Genomic DNA, 26,395 nt, shown 5'->3' with positions numbered 1-26,395 from the left:
GGAAATATGTAAATGTAAATATACTATATATATAATAACAGTAAATAATAAAATAATAAAATGTTTTATATATACAAACTTAAATATAATCAGTATATAGAACTAAATTAATATACTAAAGAATTCATATACTCAATGTATTAAATATACTAAATGTTTATACTATATTATAATATAATAATATACAAAATATTGAATCTACTAAATGTATTATATATAAAGAACTGAATTTAATAAGTATAACAAAAAATGAATATACTAAACATACTTAACAAAACAGACTACATATGGAATAATGTTAAAATATATTACAAATGTAAAGGTAAATTTACTGATTATGGAGAACCACATATTCAGATAAAACATATGTTCAGAAATTCAGGACAGGAGGGCTGTGTAAACAGAGCTACAGTTTGTACAAAATAAATTCAGCAGAGAAATAGAATTCTAAATCAAATCAGATTTATTTGCTTTACAGGAATCACTCTAACCGAGTTACAGCGATGCGAATACACCAATCCAATGAGGTAAAATAATAAATATGCAAATTCACAGTGAATAACAGCAGCAGAGCGTTAATACCAGCAGCAGAGCGAGAGAATTAGAAGAGGGTGTAAAGTGCGTGAGGGGTGCAGCTGCGCTGACAGCGTGTGTACAGTGTATAAGGACAGTTCTTACTGTAACATTATAGTGGCTGGATGAGTGTGTATAGCAGCTCTTATGGTAATGGAGAGGCGAGGACAGTGAGGAGCTGCCCGGCCTGTTCAGTAGCCTGTTCAGTAGTCTGATAGGCTGTGGGTAGAAGCTGTTTATTAGCTGAGTGGGTAGTGTGGTAAACGGAGTGTGTGCCTGGTGACTACTGTCCAACCTGATTACACCATTAAACCATTTCTAAAATAAGCGCAACACCAGCAGTGCTCCACCCATGCACGAACACGGAGTGTGTTTACATTCAGAATCGGCTTTCTGCAGTGATCTGATATAATTACATCACATCTTATTCTGTGAGTTAATTGAGTTAATTACATCATGTCTTATTCTGAGTTAATTGAGGTAATTACATCACGTCTTATTCTAATTGAGTTAATTACATCACGTCTTATTCTAATTGAGTTAATTACATCACGTCTTATTCTGTGAGTTAATTGAGTTAATTACATCACGTCTTATTCTAATTGAGTTAATTACATCACGTCTTATTCTGTGAGTTAATTGAGTTAATTACATCATGTCTTATTCTGAGTTAATTGAGGTAATTACATCACGTCTTATTCTAATTGAGTTAATTACATCACGTCTTATTCTGTGAGTTAATTGAGTTAATTACATCACGTCTTATTCTAATTGAGTTAATTACATCACGTCTTATTCTGTGAGTTAATTGAGTTAATTACATCATGTCTTATTCTGAGTTAATTGAGGTAATTACATCACGTCTTATTCTAATTGAGTTAATTACATCACGTCTTATTCTGTGAGTTAATTGAGTTAATTACATCACGTCTTATTCTGTGGGTTAATTGAGTTAATTACATCACGTCTTATTCTGTGAGTTAATTGAGTTAATTACATCACGTCTCATTCGGTGAGTTAATTGAGTTCAGTTCAGTGTTTGGCTCCGGGTGTTTTTGGTACGAGAAGAATTATAGAGGGTTTCCAGGTACAGCATGTTCATCTAGCAGCCTCTGAAACAATTCAGTGCTTAGTACTACACAGTCAGCGTTGAGTCAGCGTTGAGTCAGTGTTGAGTTAGTGTTAGGTCAGCACTGAGTCAGGATTGAGTCAGTGTTGAGTCAGGGTTGAGTTAGTATTGAGTCAGGGTTGAGTCAGAGTTGAGTTAGTGTTAGGTCAGCACTGAGTCAGGGTTGAGTCAATAATTGAACAGGTTTGAATTGAACACAGGCGGTGGTCCAGCGTGTTCATTTTCAGGCTCTGAATCAGTTCAGTATTGATTGTGAACTTCCCAGCCTCCTCCAGGCCTTCCGTCCTGGAGTGTGTGTGTGTGTGAGTGATTGTCAGTGATACGGGTGTGTGTAAGTGGCAACTGAACACTGTTATTTTCTCTCATCTTCCCGAGAGCCAATCAGAATCAATCACAGTATTTCTCTCCTTCTGTCTTCATCTCGCTCACATGCATACGCTTTAATCCCACACTGCACTTATTAAAGCGATACTTCTGTGAACCCCCCCCCCCAAACACACGCACACACACACACTCTCACACACTCACACTCACACACATACACACACACACACACACACACACACACTTAAGCTGAGTTTTGTGTTTAGTGGCTGGATTTTGCTTCTTATGTTTTACAGTGGCGCTAAAAATCAATCAAAGCTGATCCTCCGAAGTCTTCACACACTCTCCTCCACACACTCTAAAAGCCAGACAACCGTCTCCAACACACACACACACACACACACACACACACTGCATTATCCGTGACCTTCAATCACTGCTACAGAAATGATGGTAGTTGCTGTAGTGTCAGCGACCCCCTCTGATCATCATTCTCTCATACAGGTTTAATGAGGGTCATCATATCTGTCCTCTTGTAAGTGGCCATGTATCCCATCACCTCTCAGCAGCTCTGGCTGAACCCTCTCTGAACCCTCTCTGAACGCTCTCTGAACACTCTCTGAACGCTCTCTGAACGCTCTCTGAACACTCTCTGAACCCTCTCTGAACGCTCTCTGAACACTCTCTGAACACTCTCTGAACCCTCTCTGAACCCTCTCTGAACACTCTCTGAACGCTCTCTGAACTCTCTATGATCGCTCTCTGAACGCTCTCTGAACCCTCTCTGATCGCTCTTTGAACACTCTCTGAACCCTCTCTGAACACTCTCTGAACACTCTCTGAACGCTCTCTGAACACTCTCTGAACGCTCTCTGAACGCTCTCTGAACCCTCTCTGAACGCTCTCTGAACGCTCTCTGAACGCTCTCTGAACTCTCTATGATTGCTCTCTGAACGCTCTCTGAACGCTCTCTGAACACTCTCTGAACGCTCTCTGAACGCTCTCTGAACCCTCTCTGAACGCTCTCTGAACGCTCTCTGAACGCTCTCTGATCGCTCTTTGAACACTCTCTGAACACTCTCTGAACGCTCTCTGAACCCTCTCTGAACGCTCTCTGATCGCTCTCTGATCGCTCTTTGAACCCTCTCTGAACACTCTCTGATCGCTCTCTGAACGCTCTCTGATCGCTCTCTGATCGCTCTCTGAACACTCTCTGATCGCTCTTTGAACACTCTCTGAACACTCTCTGAACGCTCTCTGAACCCTCTCTGAACGCTCTCAGATCGCTCTCTGATTGCTCTTTGAACCCTCTCTGAACACTCTCTGATCGCTCTCTGAACGCTCTCTGATCGCTCTCTGATCGCTCTCTGAACGCTCTCTGAACACTCTCTGAACTCTCTGAACGCTCTCTGAACGCTCTCTGAACGCTCTCTGAACTCTCTCTGAACACTCTCTGAACGCTCTCTGAACCCTCTCTGAACCCTCTCTGATCGCTCTTTGAACACTCTCTGAACACTCTCTGAACGCTCTCTGAACCCTCTCTGAACGCTCTCTGATCGCTCTTTGAACCCTCTCTGAACACTCTCTGAACGCTCTCTGAACGCTCTCTGAACGCTCTCTGATCGCTCTCTGAACTCTCTCTGAACACTCTCTGAACGCTCTCTGAACCCTCTCTGAACCCTCTCTGATCGCTCTATGAACGCTCTCTGAATGCTATATGAACGCTCACTGAACGCTCTCTGATCGCTCTCTGATCGCTCTCTGAACGCTCTCTGAACCCTCTCTGATCGCTCTATGAACGCTCTCTGAATGCTATATGAACGCTCACTGAACGCTCACTGAACGCTCTCTGATTGCTCTCTGAACGCTCTCTGAATGCTATCTGAACGCTCTCTGAACGCTCTCTGATCGCTCTCTGAACGCTCTCTAAACACTCTCTGAACGCTCTCTGAACGCTCTCTGATCGCTCTCTGAACTCTCTGAACACTCTCTGATCGCTCTCTGAACTCTCTCTGATCGCTCTCTGATCGCTCTCTGAACACTCTCTGAACTCTCTCTGAACTCTCTGAACGCTCTCTGAACGCTCTCTGAACGCTCTCTGATCGCTCTCTGAACTCTCTCTGAACACTATCTTAACACTCTCTGAACTCTCTCTGAACACTCTCTGAACACTATCTTGACACTCTCTGAACTCTCTCTGAACACTCTCTGAACTCTCTCTGAACGCTCTCTGAACTCTCTCTGAACTCTCTCTGAACCCTCTCTGAACACTCTCTGAACTCTCTCTGAACTCTCTCTGAACTCTCTCTGAACACTCTCTGAACGCTCTCTGAACACTCTCTGAACACTCTCTGAACGCTCTCTGAACACTCTCTGAACCCTCTCTGAACGCTCTCTGAACCCTCTCTGAACACTCTCTGAACGCTCTCTGAACTCTCTATGATCGCTCTCTGAACGCTCTCTGAACTCTCTCTGAACTCTCTCTGAACACTCTCTGAACTCTCTATGATCGCTCTCTGATCGCTCTCTGATCGCTCTCTGAACTCTCTCTGAACACTCTCTGAACGCTCTCTGAACGCTCTCTGATCGCTCTCTGATCGCTCTCTGAACGCTCTCTGAACACTCTCTGATCGCTCTCTGATCGCTCTCTGAACGCTCTCTGAACACTCTCTGATCGCTCTTTGAACACTCTCTGAACACTCTCTGAACGCTCTCTGATCGCTCTCTGATCGCTCTCTGAACGCTCTCTGAACACTCTCTGATCGCTCTTTGAACACTCTCTGAACACTCTCTGAACGCTCTCTGAACACTCTCTGATCGCTCTCTGATCGCTCTTTGAACACTCTCTGAACACTCTCTGAACGCTCTCTGAACCCTCTCTGAACGCTCTCTGATCGCTCTCTGATCGCTCTTTGAACCCTCTCTGAACACTCTCTGATCGCTCTCTGAACGCTCTCTGATCGCTCTCTGATCGCTCTCTGAACGCTCTCTGAACGCTCTCTGAACTCTCTCTGAACTCTCTCTGAACACTCTCTGAACGCTCTCTGAACCCTCTCTGAACCCTCTCTGATCGCTCTTTGAACACTCTCTGAACACTCTCTGAACGCTCTCTGAACCCTCTCTGAACGCTCTCTGATCGCTCTTTGAACCCTCTCTGAACACTCTCTGAACGCTCTCTGAACGCTCTCTGAACGCTCTCTGATCGCTCTCTGATCGCTCTCTGAACTCTCTCTGAACACTCTCTGAACGCTCTCTGAACCCTCTCTGAACCCTCTCTGATCGCTCTATGAACGCTCTCTGAATGCTATATGAACGCTCACTGAACGCTCTCTGATCGCTCTCTGATCGCTCTCTGAACGCTCTCTGAACGCTCTCTGAACCCTCTCTGATCGCTCTATGAACGCTCTCTGAACGCTATATGAACGCTCACTGAACGCTCACTGAACGCTCTCTGATTGCTCTCTGAACGCTCTCTGAACGCTATCTGAACGCTCTCTGAACGCTCTCTGATCGCTCTCTGAACGCTCTCTGAACGCTCTCTGAACTCTCTGAACGCTCTCTGATCGCTCTCTGATCGCTCTCTGAACTCTCTCTGATCGCTCTCTGAACGCTCTCTGATCGCTCTCTGAACTCTCTGAACACTCTCTGATCGCTCTCTGAACTCTCTCTGATCGCTCTCTGATCGCTCTCTGAACACTCTCTGAACTCTCTCTGAACTCTCTGAACGCTCTCTGAACGCTCTCTGAACGCTCTCTGATCGCTCTCTGAACTCTCTCTGAACACTATCTTAACACTCTCTGAACTCTCTCTGAACACTCTCTGAACACTATCTTGACACTCTCTGAACTCTCTCTGAACACTCTCTGAACTCTCTATGATCGCTCTCTGAACGCTCTCTGAACTCTCTATGATCGCTCTCTGATCGCTCTCTGAACTCTCTCTGAACACTCTCTGAACGCTCTCTGAACCCTCTCTGAACCCTCTCTGATCGCTCTTTGAACACTCTCTGAACACTCTCTGAACACTCTCTGAACGCTCTCTGAACACTCTCTGAACGCTCTCTGAACGCTCTCTGAACCCTCTCTGAACGCTCTCTGAACGCTCTCTGAACTCTCTATGATCGCTCTTTGAACACTCTCTGAACACTCTCTGAACGCTCTCTGAACCCTCTCTGAACGCTCTCTGATCGCTCTCTGATCGCTCTTTGAACACTCTCTGAACGCTCTCTGAACGCTCTCTGATCGCTCTCTGATCGCTCTTTGAACCCTCTCTGAACACTCTCTGATCGCTCTCTGAACGCTCTCTGAACGCTCTCTGATCGCTCTCTGAACGCTCTCTGAACGCTCTCTGAACGCTCTCTGATCGCTCTCTGATCGCTCTCTGAACACTCTCTGAACTCTCTGAACGCTCTCTGAACGCTCTCTGAACGCTCTCTGAACTCTCTCTGAACACTCTCTGAACGCTCTCTGAACCCTCTCTGATCGCTCTTTGAACACTCTCTGAACACTCTCTGAACGCTCTCTGAACCCTCTCTGAACGCTCTCTGATCGCTCTTTGAACCCTCTCTGAACACTCTCTGAACGCTCTCTGAACCCTCTCTGAACGCTCTCTGATCGCTCTCTGAACTCTCTCTGAACACTCTCTGAACGCTCTCTGAACCCTCTCTGATCGCTCTATGAACGCTCTCTGAATGCTATATGAACGCTCACTGAACGCTCTCTGATCGCTCTCTGATCGCTCTCTGAACGCTCTCTGAACGCTCTCTGAACGCTCTCTGATCGCTCTATGAACGCTCTCTGAATGCTATATGAACGCTCACTGAACGCTCACTGAACGCTCTCTGATTGCTCTCTGAACGCTCTCTGAATGCTATCTGAACGCTCTCTGAACGCTCTCTGATCGCTCTCTGAACGCTCTCTGAACGCTCTCTGAACTCTCTGAACGCTCTCTGATCGCTCTCTGATCGCTCTCTGAACTCTCTCTGATCGCTCTCTGAACACTCTCTGAACTCTCTCTGAACTCTCTGAACGCTCTCTGAACGCTCTCTGAACGCTCTCTGATCGCTCTCTGAACTCTCTGAACTCTTTCTAAACGCTCTCTGAACTCTCTCTGATCGCTCTCTGATCGCTCTCTGAACACTCTCTGAACTCTCTGAACGCTCTCTGAACGCTCTCTGAACGCTCTCTGATCGCTCTCTGAACTCTCTCTGAACACTATCTTAACACTCTCTGAACTCTCTCTGAACACTCTCTGAACACTATCTTGACACTCTCTGAACTCTCTCTGAACACTCTCTGAACTCTCTCTGAACGCTCTCTGAACTCTCTCTGAACCCTCTCTGAACTCTCTCTGAACTCTCTCTGAACCCTCTCTGAACACTCTCTGAACTCTCTCTGAACTCTCTCTGAACTCTCTCTGAACCCTCTCTGAACTCTCTCTGAACTCTCTCTGAACCCTCTCTGAACACTCTCTGAACACTCTCTGAACTCTCTGAACGCTGATTATAAACTCACCTTGTTTGTTAAAGCTGCCTTTCTGGGGGACATCGCTCTGGATGAAGAGGATCTCTGAACACTCTCTGATCGCTCTCTGAACTCTCTCTGATCGCTCTCTGATCGCTCTCTGAACACTCTCTGAACTCTCTCTGAACTCTCTGAACGCTCTCTGAACGCTCTCTGATCGCTCTCTGAACTCTCTCTGAACACTATCTTAACACTCTCTGAACACTCTCTGAACTCTCTCTGAACACTCTCTGAACACTATCTTGACACTCTCTGAACTCTCTCTGAACACTCTCTGAACTCTCTCTGAACGCTCTCTGAACTCTCTCTGAACACTCTCTGAACTCTCTCTGAACTCTCTCTGAACTCTCTCTGAACACTCTCTGAACTCTCTCTGAACTCTCTCTGAACCCTCTCTGAACACTCTCTGAACACTCTCTGAACTCTCTCTGAACCCTCTCTGAACACTCTCTGAACACTCTGAACGCTGATTATAAACTCACCTTGTTTGTTAAAGCTGCCTTTCTGGGGGACATCGCTCTGGATGAAGAGGATCTCCGCAATCTCAGACTAGACCAGGCTGGACCGGCCAGCTCTAACAACACTGACCCAGGTGTGTATGGGTGACCTAGATGTGTGTGTCTGACCCAAGCAAGTTTATCTGACCCAGGCATACGTGTGTAACCCATCTGTACACTCATCCACACCCACACCCATCCATACTCATCCACACCCATCCATACTCATCCACACCCACATCCATCCATACTCATCCACACCCATCCATACTCATCCACAACCATCCACACTCATCCACACCCATCCATACTCATCCACACCCACATCCATCCATACTCATCCACACCCATCCATACTCATCCACAACCATCCACACTCATCCACACCCATCCATACTCATCCATACCCACACCCATCCATACTCATCCACACCCATCCATACTCATCCACACCCATACCCATCCATACTTATCCACACCCACACCCATCCATACTCATCCACACCCATCCATACTCATCCACACCCACACCCATCCATACTCATCCACACCCATCCATACTCATCCACACCCACACCCATCCATACTCATCCACACCCACATCCATCCATACTCATCCACACCCACACCCATCTCTCGTCTCTCATTAGGGTGAATATTATTAACGCTCTAAATGTAGGTATTGTGATATACACTGAGGAGGCGGAGCTACAGTATCTCATTAGGGTGAATAATATTAATAATGCTCTAAATGTAGGTATTGTGATATACACTGAGGAGGCGGAGCTACAGTCTCTCATTAGGGTGAATAATATTAATAACACTCTAAGTGTAGGTATTGTGATATACACTGAGGAGGCGGAGCTACAGTCTCTCATTAGGGTGAATAATATTAATAACACTCTAAGTGTAGGTATTGTGATATACACTGAGGAGGCGGAGCTACAGTCTCTCATTAGGGTGAATAATATTAATAACACTCTAAGTGTAGGTATTGTGATATACACTGAGGAGGGGATTCTGTAAAGCTGGTCTAACTTAGCTATGAAAAAACAGATTTGTGGGAGGAGCTTGGAGATGTCAGTGACAGGTATTCTGGATAACATATTTCTGTTATAGAAAACACAACACTAGCCTACGAGCCCACAGAAGCTAACGCTAACAGCAGCAGAGGGAACGGATCGCTCTGGGATCGAGCAGATCTTCACCGCAAGAGGAGAGCGGCCACTGCCCGGACCGAGAGGGTGTGGCCTGATGGGGTTATCCCGTACGTCATCAGCGGAAACTTTAGCGGTGAGACTTTTCACATTTGAATGACATATTTGAATGAAGCTCAATGCAAGGCAACCAATCAGAGCAGAGATCATTTACATATATATGTCTTAAAGGTACAGTAACAGAAACAGGAAGAAATGAATTTGGGGTTTATGAACTCCGGTGTTTGTGTTACTGCTACTGAGTGCTGATTGGTTAGCCTTAGTGCTACTAGTGCTGATTGGTTAGCCTTAGTGCTACTGAGTGCTGATTGGTTAGCCTTAGTGCTACTGAGTGCTGTTTGGTTGGCGTTACTGCTACTGAGTGCTGATTGGTGCTACTGAGTGCTGATTGGTTAGCCTTAGTGCTACTAGTGCTGATTGGTTAGCCTTAGTGCTACTGAGTGCTGATTGGTTGGCGTTACTGCTACTGAGTGCTGATTGGTTGGCGTTACTGCTACTGAGTGCTGATTGGTTAGCCTTACTGCTACTGAGTGCTGATTGGTGCTACTGAGTGCTGATTGGTTGTCGTTACTGCTACTGAGTGCTGATTGGTGCTACTGAGTGCTGATTGGTTAGCCTTAGTGCTACTGAGTGCTGATTGGTTAGCCTTAGAGCTACTGAGTGCTGATTGGTTGGCGTTACTGCTACTGAGTGCTGATTGGTTAGCCTTAGTGCTACTAGTGCTGATTGGTTGACATTACTGCTACTGAATGCTCATTGGTTAGCCTTCCTGCGACTGCATGCTGATCAATCGGTACTACTGCTAGTGCTAGTGCTGATTGGTTCACAAACATATGCAAGCTGTTAGCCTGTGTGTTATGACTCTTCAGGCAGCCAGAGGGCGATCTTTAAGCAGGCCATGCGTCACTGGGAGAAGCACACCTGCGTCACCTTCACTGAGAGAGCTGGTGATGAGAGCTACATCGTCTTCACCTACAGACCATGCGGGTGAGATACGCCTCACTGTTTAAACACACACCTGTACATACACACAAACACGCACACACCTTTGTACATGCACACCTGCACTCCTCACCCCCCTTCTCCCACCCACAGTTGTTGTTCCTATGTGGGTCGGCGGGGCGGGGGTCCTCAGGCCATCTCTATCGGCAAAAACTGCGACAAGTTCGGTATCGTGGTTCACGAGCTGGGTCACGTGATCGGATTCTGGCATGAACACACACGGCCTGACCGAGACGCACACGTCAGCATCATCAGAGAGAATATCCAGCCAGGTAACCCCCCCCCCCCCCATCCCACACACACGTACACCTGGACCTGTCTGTACAGCATACCTATGGTCAAACGTTTGCCCTTAGATGAGTAGATGTGCCACTTCAACTCATCGCAGACAGCCTGGATGGAGCTCCTCCACCATCATTCCAGAGAACACAGTTCTTCCACTGCTCCACAGCTCAATGCTGGGGGGCTTTATACCCCTCTATAAGCCCACAGCTGGCATTGGGCCCAGTGACCTTAGGTGACCTCATGTGGTCACGGCTTCTGCAGAGCATCCCACTCTTGGTCAGTACTTTTCTATGGAGATTATAAGGTGCACTAGGGACAGTGAATAAGCTGGTGTCCCAATACTTTTGTCCATCTAGTGAAAAATACATGATGTTGCTTTCAGGTTAACAGCATTTGTAACCTGTAAGGAACAGAAACAGTGTTGAGGGAAAGTATTGAAAGTCAGAATGCAGAGGAAAGTCCTCCTGAGCAGAGAGAGAGAAAACCACAGGATACAGTACGGCTCTGCTGTTCTACTGCCTTTATTTAGACTTCTGTTGTTTTGAGGATAATTGCAGTCTGCAGAGAGCCACAGCAGCTCTCAGGAGCTCCTCTCAAACTCCATCTACTGTTCTGCTGCTCTCTCCTAAACATTTAGCAGTTTCACATACTTGTTTGTGTCTTAGAACAATAAAGCACTTAATTTAGCTTTACCCTAAAGCTACACTATACGGACAGAAGTATTGGGACACCTGCTTATTCATTGTTTCTTCTGAAATCAAGGGTATTACAAGAGTATCACAAGAGCTGATCCTGCTTTTGTTGGAGGAACTGTCTCTACTGTCCAGAGAAGAAGACTTTCTACTAGATTTTGGAGGAGCATTGCTGTGAGGATTTGATTGCATTCAGCCACAAGAGCATTAGTGAGGTCAGAATGTTGATCCTGATCACCGTCCCACCTCATCATCCCCAACTCCCCAATTCGTCCTATCCAAAAGTACTGGATGGAGCTCCACTACCATCATTCCAGAGAACACAGTTCTTCCACTGCTCCACAGCTCCTCAATGCTGGGGGGCTTTATACCCCTCTAGCCCACACCTGGCATTAGGCAGCATGGAGCCAATAGGGTCATGATGTTGATCTGTTTCAGAGAGTCCTATTCTATTGGCAGTACTTCTCTACAGGGACTAGACAAGCTGTATGTGTGTGCAGGGGCTGAATGCATTCATTCGACGAGGTGTCCACAAACATTTGGACATGTAATATATAAGGCTAATAGCCTCAAATATAAGTGTTCAGTAGTCTCTAATAGACTGGACTACATGGGTTCTGTGTGACTCACTGTTATCTAGAACAGTGTATGAACAAGCAGGCCTTGGGATGAGACAGCTAGGGTTGCCCAGCCTGTAGTATGTATAGGATGACAGTTTAATAATATCTGGACCTTTAGATTTACGAGGGGATTATTAAAACCTGTAGACGCTGGGGGGGCATATTTTTCAGCATTTTTCAGCATATTTTTTAAAGGTGCAGCCAAGGCAGATTTGTATGTAGGCGGGGCTACATGAGCATGACATCACCTGAAAGTGCCTTTTTGACTGGATACAAGCGGAACTAAATCACTGCTCAGCAAAAAGAAAGGTAGGAGTGGCTTTGTCCAGACGTCCGGATAAGGAAGCTATATAAACCCGCATGCAGAATCAGACTTACTCAGACTGCCTTGGGGAACGCTGGCTGACTAATGCAGCTCTATACAGATTAAATACTGTGTTACACAGCAGTGTAGACGTGTGTGAGATGAGTGATGGTGCAGTAATGCAGTGACTGTAGGATAAGAGTGATAATAAGAGTTTATCAGTAATATCTGTGGCCTGTAGCTGATGATAGTGATCAGCTGTTGAGGAAGGTGATGGCGTGAGGGTAAAAGCTGTTACTGTGTCTGAAAGTCTTAGTGGATATAGTTCTTTAGTCAGTGTTTTCTAGATTAGCCTCGTAGCTCCATTGTAGTAGATGTAGGTCTACAGGGGAACACTTTACAGGAAAAATGTGTGTGCGTGTGTGTGTGTGTGTGTGTGTGTGTGTGTGTGTGTGTTTCAGGGCAGGAGTATAATTTCCTGAAGATGGAGCCGGGGGAGGTGAACTCTTTGGGGGAAGAGTACGACTTTGACAGCATCATGCATTATGCCAGGAACACATTCTCCAGGTGTGTGTGTGTGTGTGTGTGGTGTGTGTGGTGTGTGTGTGTGTGTGTAAACATTCGTACACCTTTACACAATCAAGCCTTCAGTATTGTCTTCTGTAGCACCCTGTGTGTGTTTTTCTACCTCATTTTTCTGTATTTATCAGAGGCCTTTTTCTGGATACCATTCTGCCCCGTTATGATGTAAATGGGGTCCGGCCACCAATTGGTCAGCGGACACGGCTGAGTAAAGGGGACATTGCTCAGGCGAGGAAACTCTACAAATGTCCCAGTAAGTGTCTCTACACAGTGGCTGTGAGTAAAGGTTTACTTATCAACAGTCATTTGCTGCCCATCATCACTACAGTCACTAAACGACAGGTTGTGGTTTTAGACACGTGTCCATTATCCTGTCTACAAGGTTAGTGTTGCTTCCAAACTTTTGACCTACAGTGTAGGAGGTCATATTGTAGAGACGCTCCTCTGCTTCGGCAGTCTGTCTGATGTTGTTTTTGTTGTTTTGTGGTCAGAGTGTGGAGAAAGTCTGCAGGAAAGTTCTGGAAACTTCTCGTCTCCTGGATTCCCCAATGGCTACAGCGCCTATTCCCACTGCATCTGGAGCATCTCTGTCACCCCAGGGGAGAAGGTACATCAGGAGCACACAGAGCCAGAACACAGCACCTGCTATCAGAGATCCACCACTCCATACAGTTTAAGACCTAGAGGAAGATCTACCACTGCAGTTCCCTCTAGCTCAACTCTAAAAGTAGGTATTGTGATATACCCTGAGGAGGCGGAGCTACAGTCTCTCATTAGGGTGAAATTGATCATGGAAATTCACTACTTCATCAAGTTTAGCTACTGGTGATCCACCACTCTATTGTGTTTAGCTAGTGGTGATTCACCATTCTGTAGAGTTAAGCTAGAGGGAATATCAGAGGTTGGGAATATCAGAACATGGTTGAGAGAACATCAACATCTCCATCTGCCTCCTTCTGTTCTCTTTCTCTCTGAGTGTGTATCAGATTGTCCTGAACTTCACCTCCATGGACCTGTACCGGAGTCACCTGTGCTGGTATGATCACGTAGAGGTCCGTGACGGATACTGGAGAAAAGCTCCTTTAAAAGGTTTATTTTGATTTCACCAGCTCTGCAGCCTCTGACTCTGACCTCACTCCTAGCCCTGACCAACTGACGACCTGACCCTTGATTGTTCCTGTGAGTGTGTTGTGTTGGTGTGTTGATCTACAGGCCGTTACTGTGGAGACCAGCTCCCAGAGCCAATTATCTCCACAGACAGCCGGCTGTGGGTGGAGTTTCGCAGCAGCAGCAACTGGGTGGGGAAAGGATTCTCTGCTGTGTATGAAGGTACAAACCTGTCTTATTAGAGCTGTAGAACATTAATGAGGGACTGTAGCTCCGCCTCCTCAGTGTATATCACAGTACCTACATTTAGAGCGTTATTATTATTCACCCTAATGAGAGACTGTAGCTCCGCCTCCTCAGTGTATATCACAATACCTACATTTAGAGCGTTATTAATATTCACCCTAATGAGAGACTGTAGCTCCGCCTCCTCAGTGTATATCACAATACCTACATTTAGAGCATTATTAATATTCACCCTAATGAGAGACTGTAGCTCCGCCTCCTCAGCGTATATCACAACACCTACATTTAGAGCGTTATTAATATTCACCCTAATGAGAGACTGTAGCTCCGCCTCCTCAGTGTATATCACAATACTTACATTTAGAGCGTTATTAATATTCACCCTAATGAGAGACTGTAGCTCCGCCTCCTCAGTGTATATTACAATACTTACATTTAGAGCGTTATTAATATTCACCCTAATGAGAGACTGTAGCTCCGCCTCCTCAGTGTATATCACAATACCTACATTTAGAGCATTATTAATATTCACCCTAATGAGAGACTGTAGCTCCGCCTCCTCAGTGTATATCACAATACCTACATTTAGAGCGTTATTAATATTCACCCTAATGAGAGACTGTAGCTCCGCCTCCTCAGTGTATATCACAATACCTACATTTAGAGCATTATTAATATTCACCCTAATGAGAGACTGTAGCTCCGCCTCCTCAGTGTATATCACAATACCTACATTTAGAGCGTTATTAATATTCACCCTAATGAGAGACTGTAGCTCCGCCTCCTCAGCGTATATCACAACACCTACATTTAGAGCGTTATTAATATTCACCCTAATGAGAGACTGTAGCTCCGCCTCCTCAGTGTATATCACAATACTTACATTTAGAGCGTTATTAATATTCACCCTAATGAGAGACTGTAGCTCCGCCTCCTCAGTGTATATCACAATACCTACATTTAGAGCGTTATTAATTATTATTCACCCTAATGAGAGACTGTAGCTCCGCCTCCTCAGTGTATATCACAATACCTACATTTAGAGTGTTATTAATATTATTCACCCTAATGAGAGACTGTAGCTCCGCCTCCTCAGTGTATATCACAATACCTACATTTAGAGCGTTATTAATATTCACCCTAATGAGAGACTGTAGCTCCGCCTCCTCAGTGTATATCACAGTACCTACATTTAGAGCATTATTAATATGCAAACTGTCTGATCTGTTCTCAGCGATTTGCGGAGGGGTCATTAGGAAGGACAGTGGTCAGATCCAGTCTCCGAACTACCCTGACGACTATCGGCCGAATAAAGTGTGTGTGTGGAAGATGACGGTGGCTCAGGGTTTCCATGTGGGGCTTCGATTTCAGTCGTTTGAGGTTAGAGACAATCCGTGGTCAGATTCTGAGTGTATAGCTGTAAAATCATTGCCCCTCTCACATGAACAAAGAACTGACATTAAAGTGTGGCTAACATTTGATCTCTCAGATTGAGCGGCATGACAACTGTGCATACGACTACCTGGAGGTTCGGGATGGGAGCTCGGAGAGCAGCCCGCTAATTGGACGTTTCTGCGGCTACGAGAAACCCAACGATATCAAGAGCAGCTCCAACCGGCTGTGGATGAAGTTCGTCTCTGACGCCTCCGTCAACAAAGCTGGATTCTCAGCCAACTTCTTCAAAGGTCAGAGGGGTTACATCAATCAAAACATCTCATTAAACTTTAACACCACCCCTCAACCCCCCCTCCACCACCACGTGTCCCACTCTATCTCTCTCTCTCTCTCTCTGTCTCCTGCTCTCTCTCTGTCTCTCTCTCTCTGTCTGTCTCTCTCTCTGTCTCTCTCTGTCTCCCACTCTCTCTGTCTCTCTCTCTCTGTCTGTCTCTCTCTCTGTCTCTCTCTGTCTCCTGCTCTCTCTCTGTCTCTCTCTGTCTCCCACTCTCTCTGTCTCTCTCTCTCTCTGTCTCCCTCTCTCTCTCTCTCTCTGTAGAGACGGACGAGTGTTCGAGGGCTGATAGGGGTCAGTGTGCGCAGCGCTGTATAAACACTCTGGGCAGTTATCGCTGTGGCTGTGAGCCGGGCTTCGAGCTGGCCTCGGACCGCCGCACCTGCGAGGGTGAGCGCACAACACTTTACACTAGATGTTGGAACATTGCTGTAAGGAGGATTTGATTGCATTCAGCCCCGGGAGCACCAGTGAGTATTTAGGATCAGTATGCTAATGTCCTGCCGTCTGACCCCAGCAGCTGCGTGTGGGGGGTTCCTCACGAAGCTGAACGGTTCCTTCAGCAGCCCAGGCTGGCCCAAAGAGTACCCCCCCAATAAGAACTGTGTGTGGCAGCTGGTGGCCCCCGCACAGCACCGGATCACACTGCTGTTCGACAGCTTCGACATAGAGGGCAATGACGTGAGTCTGTGTGTGTGTGTGTGTGTGTTTGATGTACCTCAGGGCAGATGTCTGTAATATGATATTTAAATATTTAACGTTTAATTCTGCAGTCACTCTCTGTGAGCTGTTCCTCCTAAACTCTTCCACTGTTCAATAATAACACCACTCACAGCTGATGGAGGAAGATCTAGGAGGGAGGAGATTTCACCAGCTGACTTGTTGTTGTTGGTGCAGCGGTGTCTCCTATTACATACAGAACCACGCTGGAGTTCAGTGAGCTCTTCAGAACCTCTCGTTCTTTAACTGATGTGTGGAAGAAAGGCAGGCTGCAGGACTAGAGGCTGGATTTTACACACCTGTGGCTGAATGTGACTGAATTAGACACCTGAATTCAGTGATTAAGAGGAGTGTCCCAATACTTTTGACCATATTGTGCTTTCATTCCAGGATTTTTCCTGACTGTTCTGCAGGTGATCTTTCCCCTGCTGTGTTTCAGGTGTGTAAGTACGACTATGTGGAGGTTCGCAGTGGCCTCTCCGCTGACTCCAAACTCCATGGCAAGTTCTGCGGCTCTGCAAAGCTGGACCCCGTCAGCTCCCACTCCAACAACATGCGCGTGGAGTTCAAGTCCGACAACACCGTGTCCAAGAGGGGCTTTAAGGCTCACTTCTTCTCTGGTGAGCAGTAAAGAGCTTCAGCAGAGCCCAACCTCTCTCTCCCTCTCTGTATATACTGTGTGTGTATGGACAAAAGTATTGGGACGCCTGCTCATTCACTATTTCTTCTGAAATCAAGGGGATTATAAGAGCTGATCCTGCTTTTGTTGGAGTAACTGTCTCTACTGTCCAGAGAAGAAGACTTTCTACTAGATTCTGGAGGAGGAGCATTGCTGTGAGGATTTGACAGCATTTAGCGTTAGTGAGGTCAGGATGTTGGATAATCACCACCCCACGTCATCTGCAACTCATCCCAAAAGTACTGGATGGAGCTCCTCCACCATCATTCCAGAGAACACAGTTCTTCCACTGCTCCACAGCTCCTCAATGCTGGGGGGCTTTATACCCCTCTAGCTCACGCCTGGCATTAGGCAGCATGGAGCCAATAGGGTCATGATGTTGATCTGCTCCAGAGAGTCCTATTCTATTGGCAGTACTTTTTCTCTACAGGGACTAGACAAGCTGTGTGTGCATTTGCACATCTGTGTCAGCAATGGGGGCAGCTTAAAGTAGTAGTACTTTCATTAGATAGGGGTGTCCACAAATATTTGGTATATTGTATATATATTTTGTGTACTGGATCACAAACCGACTCTCTAAACTCTTCTCAGAAAAACCTTTAAAGGAAGTTTGAGCGTTGGCTGAGTTGTAATCCCTGAAGGGGGCGCTATAGAGCTGAAGATTAAAACAGCTCACCTCACTGACAGGCAGACAAAGCACATCACTGTGATTGGTTAAGCAGTGTGATCAGACCGCTGTGCTGTGTGAGATGATGCTGTCAGGCCTGGTTCCCGTGTGAACGCTGACATTTTGTTGACTTCTGTATTTTTAATTGCAGATAAGGATGAATGCTCTCAGGATAACGGAGGCTGTCAGCACGAGTGTGTGAACACGTTTGGGAGTTACACCTGCCAGTGCCGGAGCGGATTCACCCTGCATAATAACAAACACGACTGCAAGGAAGGTACTTCACCCCGGACTCTGTGAGAGGGAAGGAAAAGGTCAGATCGCCTCCTGCTGTTTGCATTAGGGGGAAACCAGTTTTCCAGAATTCTCTACATAATTCAGAAGTGCTGGTCCAGAGGGGACTGGGTCAGAAATGGTTGTGTAGGCTTTCTTTACAGTGGTGGTGAATGGAGTTGGTCGCCATGACTACAACACAGAGTTTTATATGGAATGATGATGATGATGATGATGATGATGATGAAGGTAAAATAGTGAATAGAGAATCTGAACTAATCCAGTTTTCTTTAGGGACTACTTTCTGTAGCCGCACTACACCCTGCAGCATGTATCCCTCCACCATTTTAATGATCTGGTTCTAAAAGCAGGTTCTAGAGCCGAACTCTTCTCAGAACTCTGGTAGAACAGTGTCTCAGGCATCAGGCAGCGTCTTCATCACCATTAGGTGAAGAACTTTCTGTGAGGAGCTTTTATTAGAGCTTCAGACGTCTGCTTCCCTTCACCTCCACTGTAAACCCACCAAACCCCCATTCTAAACGAGTATATATATATATATATATATATATATATATATATAAGCCCCCTTGTGTGTTGAAGGTGTTAGTAACTTCAGGCTCCTGCAGATGGCGCTGCACGAGGATGATGGGGCTATAAATAGCTACGGGGTGTGTAACAGGATTGAGAAGAGCAGGTGCAGTGCAGTGAGGGTTTTGTTGGTTGTGTGGAAAATGGGTCGCAAAGCAGATGTTAATGATTGGCTAAAAGGAGTGACTGCATGTGGGCGTGGCCAAAGACCATAGAGTGAAGGAAGATGTATGGAAGCTTACGGTCATACGGGTCTACCAGCAGTGGCAGAAAATCCCAGCCTACAGGAAACTCTCCTCATTCTTAAACAGAAGTAAGTGAAGGCCTCTTGAGTGTCACTGTGCTCCGTATGTAGATGTTCCGCAGTTTCCTGCAGAGAGTTCTTTCAGAAGTTGGTGATGAAGTTGGACCTGTGCTGACTTCTAGAAGCAGTTCTGTCCTAGGAGTCAGGGGGTCCCTGTCCGTCAGTGCTGTCTGTATGAACAAGAACTCCCAGCTTTCAGTGAATCTGTTACCAAACATTCCTGGTGATTCAGCATGTTCTGAACGCAGCCACTGATGATGCAGTTCTGCACCCCCACCCCCCCTGCAGAACCTTGCAGAAATTATATGAGCTTTTTAAAAATCTAATATTGTTCATTATGAAATGTCTAAATAGTCTATTGATATAAAGATTATTATGGGTTTAATTATTGTAATTAATTTTGAGCTCTAGTGTATTTCGACAGGAAGACGCTTCTGTCTGTCTGGAATCATTAAATAAGACTAATGGAGCCTAGTTTATGAATATATGAATGATATATCAATATATTATGTGCCACTTTACAGATTGCATTGAGAAGCAAGTGATGTTGCATGTCTGCAGTTAAGGCGATCACTTGTGGAGATCAGTTTCTGTGGTGAAATGCTGCTCAGATTCAGACTGATGAGGTCTGTGGCAGAAACGCTGCAGCCGGTCTCTGATGGCTGCTTCACTAACCAGCCGTGATCCCTTTCATGCTTGTCTACACACACACGTGAACCCACACTGCTGTGTTCTGGGTTGGTGAAACTGTAATGAGAGGAACACTAAGAGCCCAGGCTCGTCTTTCACTGGCTGCTCCTGGAATAATGTTGGTTTATTATGTTGCTTAGCAACCTCAAACAACTTTTAATGCACTCCAGTGCTGGGTGGAGGAACTGGGGTACATTAGCTCTAAAAATCCATCAGCCAGGCCGTAGAATACCTCAAGCGCTTTCCTGATACAGACGAGTGATGGATGAGTGTCATATCCACTCAAAGCACTGATGAAAGTCCACCTGGTGGGTTTACCTGAGCAGATGAAAGCCGGGAGCGCAGCGGTAATGATCAGTATGCTCCAGTATATTTAGAGCTGCACGGTAAAGCGCAGAGATTGATTACAGGGTAGGAGATCAGATACGTGTTTCTGAACCCACACACAAACACACACACACATTCCAGGGGAATATCAGTCATATTCATAATCAGTTGATCATCAAAATTATGTAAATGCAAAAGTTCAAGCGAGACATTGTTGATGTTCTGAGTGTTTTCATGAATTTACTGAATTGAACAGATTAGAAAAATGTTACATAAATTATGCAGTAATGTTTGGACATGCAGCATTTAATGTTTTATGTATATATACAGTGAGTCCAAGAAGTATTTGATCCCTTGCTGATTTTCTTTGTTTGCCCACTAATAAAGACACTATCCTTCTGCACTTTTAATGGTAGATATATTCTAACATGGAGAGACAGAATATCAAGACAAAAATCCAGAATATAATTTTAAAGAATATATTTTAATTAATTTGTATTTCAATGAGGAAAATAAGTATTTGATCCCTCTTGCCAAACACACTCAATACTTAGTGGCAAAGCCTTTGTTTGCAAGCACAGCGGTGAGACGTTTGTTGTAGTTAACCACAAGTTTAGCACACACACCAGGGGGAATTTTGGCCCACTCTTCTTTGCAGATCCTCTCTAAATCATGAAGGTTGGTGGGCTGTCGCTTGGCAACTCTGACCTTCAGCTCCCTCCATAGATTTTCGATCGGATTGAGGTCTGGCGACTGGCTGGGCCACTCCATGACCTTAATGTGATTTTTCTTGAGCCAATCCTTTGTTGCCTTTGCTGTATGTTTAGGGTCGTTATCATGTTGGAAGACCCAACCACGGCCCATTTTCAGATCCCTGGCAGAGGGGAGGAGGTTGTCCCTCAGGATTGTGCGGTACATGGCTCCATCCATCTTCCCAGTGATGCGGTGAAGTAGCCCTGTACCCTTGGCAGAGAAACACCCCCAAAACATTATGCTTCCACCTCCATGCTTGACGGTGGGCACAGTGTTCTTGGGGTCATAGGCAGCATTTTTCTTCCTCCACACATGGCGGGTGGAGTTGAGGCCAAAAAGTTCAATTTTGGTCTCGTCTGACCACAAAACCTTCTCCCAATAACTTGGTTCATCTTTCAAATGATCATTGGCATACTTGAGGCGCGCCTCCACATGTGCTCTCTTCAGCAGGGGTACCTTTCGGGCACTGCAGGATGTGAATCCATTGTTGCGCAAAGTGTTGCCAATTGTTTCCTTGCAAACTGTGGTCCCAGCTGCCTTCAGGTCATTTGCTAACTCCTGCCGAGTGGTTGCAGGACGATTTCTGACTGTTTTCAGCATCATTGCCACCCCACGAGGCGAAATCTTCTTTGGAGCACCGGGCCGAGGTCTGTTGATTGTCATGTTATACTCTTTAAACTTTCTGATAATTGCACCAATAGTTGTTACTTTCACATCCAACACCTTACTAATCTTTTTGTAGCCCATTCCAGCTTTGTGAAGGTCAACAATTCTGACTCTGAGGTCCTGTGACAGCTCTTTGGTTTTACCCATGTTGGAGACTTGAAATCTGTGTGATCTGTCTGATTCTGTGGACAGGTGTTTTTCACACAAGTGATTAGTGAGAACAGGTGGCTTCAGGTCAGGTAACAAGTTGATTGGGAGTGTCTAACTGGTCTGTAAAAGCCAGAACTGCTAATGAATACTAAGGGATCAAATACTTATTTCACTCCATGAAATACAAATCAATTAATATATATTCCTTAGATTTATTTTCTGGATTTTCTTTTTAATATTCTGTCTCTCCATGTAAGAATACATCTACCATTAAAAGTATAGAATGATCATGTCTTTATTAGTGGGCCAACGAAGAAAATCAGCAAGGGATCAAATACTTCTTGGACTCACTGTATATGTGTGTGTGTGTGTGTGTGTGTGTGTGTGTGTAAATTCATAGTGGATACTGAATTATATATATTTATATATACACCGGTTCTATACCCCATCTTCTTCAGCCTTCATCATATATATTCTAATAATAATAATAATTCTAATATATAGTCTAATTCGATATTCTCCTTTTTTTGTGTTTAATATTCAGGTTCTGGATAAATACGTCCAGTCTTACTATACCAGTGTTATTATATTAATTTTATTATAACAAATGAAAGGAATTCAGTCATGCTGAGCACATTAATAAGAATAAAGACTGATGACCGTAGCTGTTTGTGAGCTGGGGGTGAAGTCAGCTGGTCACTGAGTGGAAACACTTCAGTGCTGCTGTAAATCAGCTCCCCTGTCGTCACTGAATAACGGAGCTGATTAATGAAGCTCTGCCACAAACAGCGCTGATATAAAACCCGGAATCTGATTTGTGTTCTAATGAGCCGCGCTGTCCACTCTGACTCTGCTGAAATCACCACACTGCTGCTGACAACCCTCCATACCCTCCAGTTCATAAAGACCATTAGACACCTCCTCAACCCCTCAAACACAGCCCTTTCCTACAGCTGCTGACACAGAGGCGTTTCCAGTCAGTCATGACAGCATTCATCACAGTGGATCCTGAATCATTCATAGTGGATACTAAATAATTCATAGTGGATACTGAATCATTCATAGTGGATCCTGAATAATTCATAGTGGATACTGAATCATTCATAGTGGATCCTGAATAATTCATAGTGGATACTGAATCATTCATAGTGGATCCTGAATAATTCATAGTGGATACTGAATCATTCATAGTGGATACTAAATAATTCATAGTGGATACTGAATAATTTATAGTAGATACTGAATCATTCATACTGGATACTGAATCATTCATAGTGGATACTGAATAATTCATACTGGATACTGAATCATTCATAGTGGATACTGAATCATTCATACTGGATACTGAATCATTCATAGTAGATACTGAATCATTCATAGTGGATACTGAATCATTTATAGTGGATACTAAATTATTCATAGTGGATACTGAATGATTCATAGTAGATACTGAATAATTCATAGTGGATGCTGAATAATTCATAATAGATACTTAATAATTCATAGTGGATGCTGAATGATTCATAGCGGATACCGAATCATTCACAGTAAGTTGTTGTTGTTGTTGTTGTTTGTTTATGTTTACAGCCGGCTGTGACCAGGTCATCACCAGTGTGTCCGGCACCATCACCAGCCCGAATTGGCCGGATAAATACCCCAGTAAAAAAGCCTGCACCTGGACCCTATCCACCACACCTGGACACCGCATCAAACTGGTACATCCAGCTTCATATTCAGCCCTATTCCACCCTCCCTGCTGTTCTGCTGGGTTTAAACCACCCTCGCCTCGCCTGGCATTGGGCTCAGTGACCTTAAGTGACCTCATGAGCTTATGTCGTGTCCCACACACCTGTCTCTCTCTCTCTCTGTCTCTCTCTCAGGCCTTTAATGAGATTGACATGGAGAGCCACCTGGAGTGTTCCTACGATCATTTGGAGGTCTATGATGGTCCTAACGGCCGGCTGCCCAGTTTGGGCCGATTCTGTGGTGGTAAAAAGCCGTCGCCCGTCACCTCCAGCGGGAATACGATGTTCCTGCGGTTCTTCTCTGATAACTCGGTGCAGAAGAGGGGCTTCGAGGCTTCTCACAGCTCAGGTACCTTCATCTTCCCCAAAATAGTCAGAGGCTGCAGTTACTGCCAGCAATCATCAACAGCTCAGAGCAACACTGACACAGTGGGCTGTTTTGAGGCTGACCTCAGTTTAACCTGACTTAGTTTAGTGAAGAATAAAATGATGAAAGTAAAGATGACTTGGCAGTTGGAATCTCAAATACTAAAATAATAACATCGTAAAATAATAAATTAAATGTAATATATATATATATATTTCAAATTCATATTTCACTGACATATGTTTTTATATTTTAATAAATAATGCTTAAGGCCCTGTTCTGTCCCATCCTGCTCTGTCTCTGTGTTTTTCCTCTGTCTGCTTGTCTTGTTCATCATGAGCTCTTCAGCACACGGCTCTGTTTTGTTTGTGTTTGTCTCCTCCCTTGTCTCCGCCCTAGCCCCGCCTTCTCATTAGTTCTCCCACCTGTGCCTCCTTTGTAGCCCTGTTACAGTACTGTATCTTTATGATTTCTCATCTTAATCTAATATTCTTATATCAATCTCAAATTATTGATCAATCTCAAAATATTAGATATTCAATCACTAAGACTGATCATTTTAGTATGTATAATTTTCTATTTACACCCAGCTTCTTCAATTTCAGCACTGGAGCTGAAACTGCACATCGTAATCACACACCTGGTATCTCCGGTGTAAAACTGAATAAGGAAACGTCAGACAGCCAGCACGTCTGGTCTGATGGACATGATTAGGGGTGCGTTAGGTCTTTGTCTGAACTCTCACTGTAAATCTTGTTGTCCAGAGTGTGGAGGAGGTCTGAAGGCTGAGGTGAAGACCAAAGATCTTTACTCCCACGCTCAGTTTGGTGATAATAACTACCCCGGAGCTTCAGACTGTGAGTGGGTGATCACGGCGGAGAAGGGCTACGGCGTGGAGCTCATCTTCCAAACCTTCGAGCTGGAGGAGGAGGTGGACTGCGGGTACGACTACATAGAGCTGTTTGACGGCGCGGACGCTAAAGCACCACGACTCGGCCGTTACTGTGGCTCTGGGGTAGGGCTACAAATCTACTCCAATCATGACCTCTCTAACCCATTACACATTGATAAGCCAAAACATTATGACCACATTATATGCTGTTGTTGTTTATGCATGTACACATTTCTGTACCACAGAGCATTTATAAAGATAACAGCATGTCACACAGTGTCAGAATCCACATCCACATATGCTATGCTACCTGGTCACATACACTGGGCAAAAGTATTCGGACACCTGCTTCTGAGATCAAGAGTATTAAAAGAGCTGATCCTGCTTTTGTAACTGTAACTGTCTCTACTGTCCAGAGAAGAAGACTTTCTACTAGATTTTGGAGGAGAATTGCTGTGAGAATTTGATTGCATTTAGCGATAAGAGTGTTACTGAGGTCAGGATGTTGGATGATCACCACCCCACCCCACCTCATCATCCCCAACTCCCAAACTCATCCCATCCAAAAGTACTGGATGGAGCTCCACCACCATCATTCCAGAGAACACAGTTCTTCCACTGCTCCACAGCTCAATGCTGGGGGGCTTTGTACCCCTCTAGTGTAGACAGGTGTCCACAAACATTTGGACATATAGTGTATTATGCTGTTTTCACTCTGGTTTGTGTTGATATTGTTTTAATTACCACTAAATATCCTGGGAAAAGTGCATGTATGAAAGAGGCTTCGGAATGTTGTTCACCTGGTGACCACTTGAGGGCAGCATACGCTTCCAATGCTTTTTAGCCAGATTAGCCTCATAGCTCCAGCTTTAAACTAAAGAATCAGATTTCAGACACTAACATGTCTTAGCCGATTGACTACATTTATGGAAAGGGAGGAAACTGATCAATTAGACTCCCGTCTGTCAGCTTTTATATCATAAACGACTGTTGTTGCCTTTGCTCAGCCCCCAGAGGAAATCTACTCAGCCGGCGACGCCATCGTCATCAAATTCCACTCAGATGACTCCATCAGTAAGAAGGGTTTCCACGTGCGCTACACCAGCACCAAGTTTCAGGACACGCTTCACACCAGCAAGTGAGGTCGCTCTTAAAGTGGTGGGGATGCTCCAGAGAAGAACACAGCAGACCAGGACCCCCAAACACCCCCACCAGAGCTGTCTCTTGGGGTTCTCTCTCCACAAACCCGCTCACCAGCTCTCTCCTCAGCTGCTTTACTCTGATTTAACTGGTTTAAACCCTCTGAAGGGCGGCAGAGAGAGAGCAGCCTTATGAGGGTGGGGTGTGACCACACAGCGCCCCCTAAATAGTCCTTTAAACAGTTCACTGATAGCATGCTTTTAAACAGAAGGCCTCCAAGCAGATGCTGATAGAGGGGTGGAGCAACAGAGACACTGATCTTTCCAGGCTCCGCCTACCGCTATGTTCTTCCATAGCTACTGTTGGGAGGTTGGACAAGCTTTACAGAATCCCATCCTGCCTCACGAGAGACTGGAGCTCCACCCCTCTCACCACCAGGCTACTGGTCAGCAGTTTGAATCCTCTGCCCATAGAGTGGGATTTGAGTTTTGGGGATTTTATGAATCTTTTTGATTGCTTTAAAAGCAGCTCCTACACTCAAAATGGTCAGTGTCACCACCCCGTCACGCTTTGCAGAAAAAAACAGAAGGAAAATCAGTGTGATT

General features: G+C 45.2%; 1 protein-coding gene across 2 annotated transcripts in view; it reads left to right on the top strand.

The window, feature by feature from the left end:
* Positions 1-26,395, top strand: part of bmp1b (bone morphogenetic protein 1b) — a 31,865-nt gene extending 5,470 nt beyond the window's left edge. Inside the window, exons 2-20 of one of the 2 annotated variants that reach the window (XM_072658186.1) lie at positions 8,045-8,140; positions 9,165-9,338; positions 10,132-10,249; positions 10,358-10,536; positions 12,627-12,732; positions 12,876-13,000; positions 13,239-13,354; positions 13,734-13,836; positions 13,960-14,076; positions 15,335-15,480; positions 15,590-15,785; positions 16,094-16,219; positions 16,347-16,510; positions 16,989-17,169; positions 18,047-18,172; positions 23,234-23,361; positions 23,527-23,740; positions 24,523-24,773; positions 25,658-26,395. In XM_072658186.1, the coding sequence (XP_072514287.1) occupies positions 8,045-8,140; positions 9,165-9,338; positions 10,132-10,249; positions 10,358-10,536; positions 12,627-12,732; positions 12,876-13,000; positions 13,239-13,354; positions 13,734-13,836; positions 13,960-14,076; positions 15,335-15,480; positions 15,590-15,785; positions 16,094-16,219; positions 16,347-16,510; positions 16,989-17,169; positions 18,047-18,172; positions 23,234-23,361; positions 23,527-23,740; positions 24,523-24,773; positions 25,658-25,792 (2,801 nt within the window). In that variant the 3' untranslated portion in view covers positions 25,793-26,395. The remainder of the gene's footprint in view (positions 1-8,044; positions 8,141-9,164; positions 9,339-10,131; positions 10,250-10,357; positions 10,537-12,626; positions 12,733-12,875; positions 13,001-13,238; positions 13,355-13,733; positions 13,837-13,959; positions 14,077-15,334; positions 15,481-15,589; positions 15,786-16,093; positions 16,220-16,346; positions 16,511-16,988; positions 17,170-18,046; positions 18,173-23,233; positions 23,362-23,526; positions 23,741-24,522; positions 24,774-25,657) is intronic. The other variant, XM_072658185.1, reaches the window with a different exon arrangement.

Source organism: Salminus brasiliensis, chromosome 16 (assembly GCF_030463535.1).
Source record: "Salminus brasiliensis chromosome 16, fSalBra1.hap2, whole genome shotgun sequence".
Lineage (NCBI taxonomy): Eukaryota > Metazoa > Chordata > Actinopteri > Characiformes > Bryconidae > Salminus > Salminus brasiliensis.
This window is presented reverse-complemented; position numbering and strand designations above follow the sequence as displayed.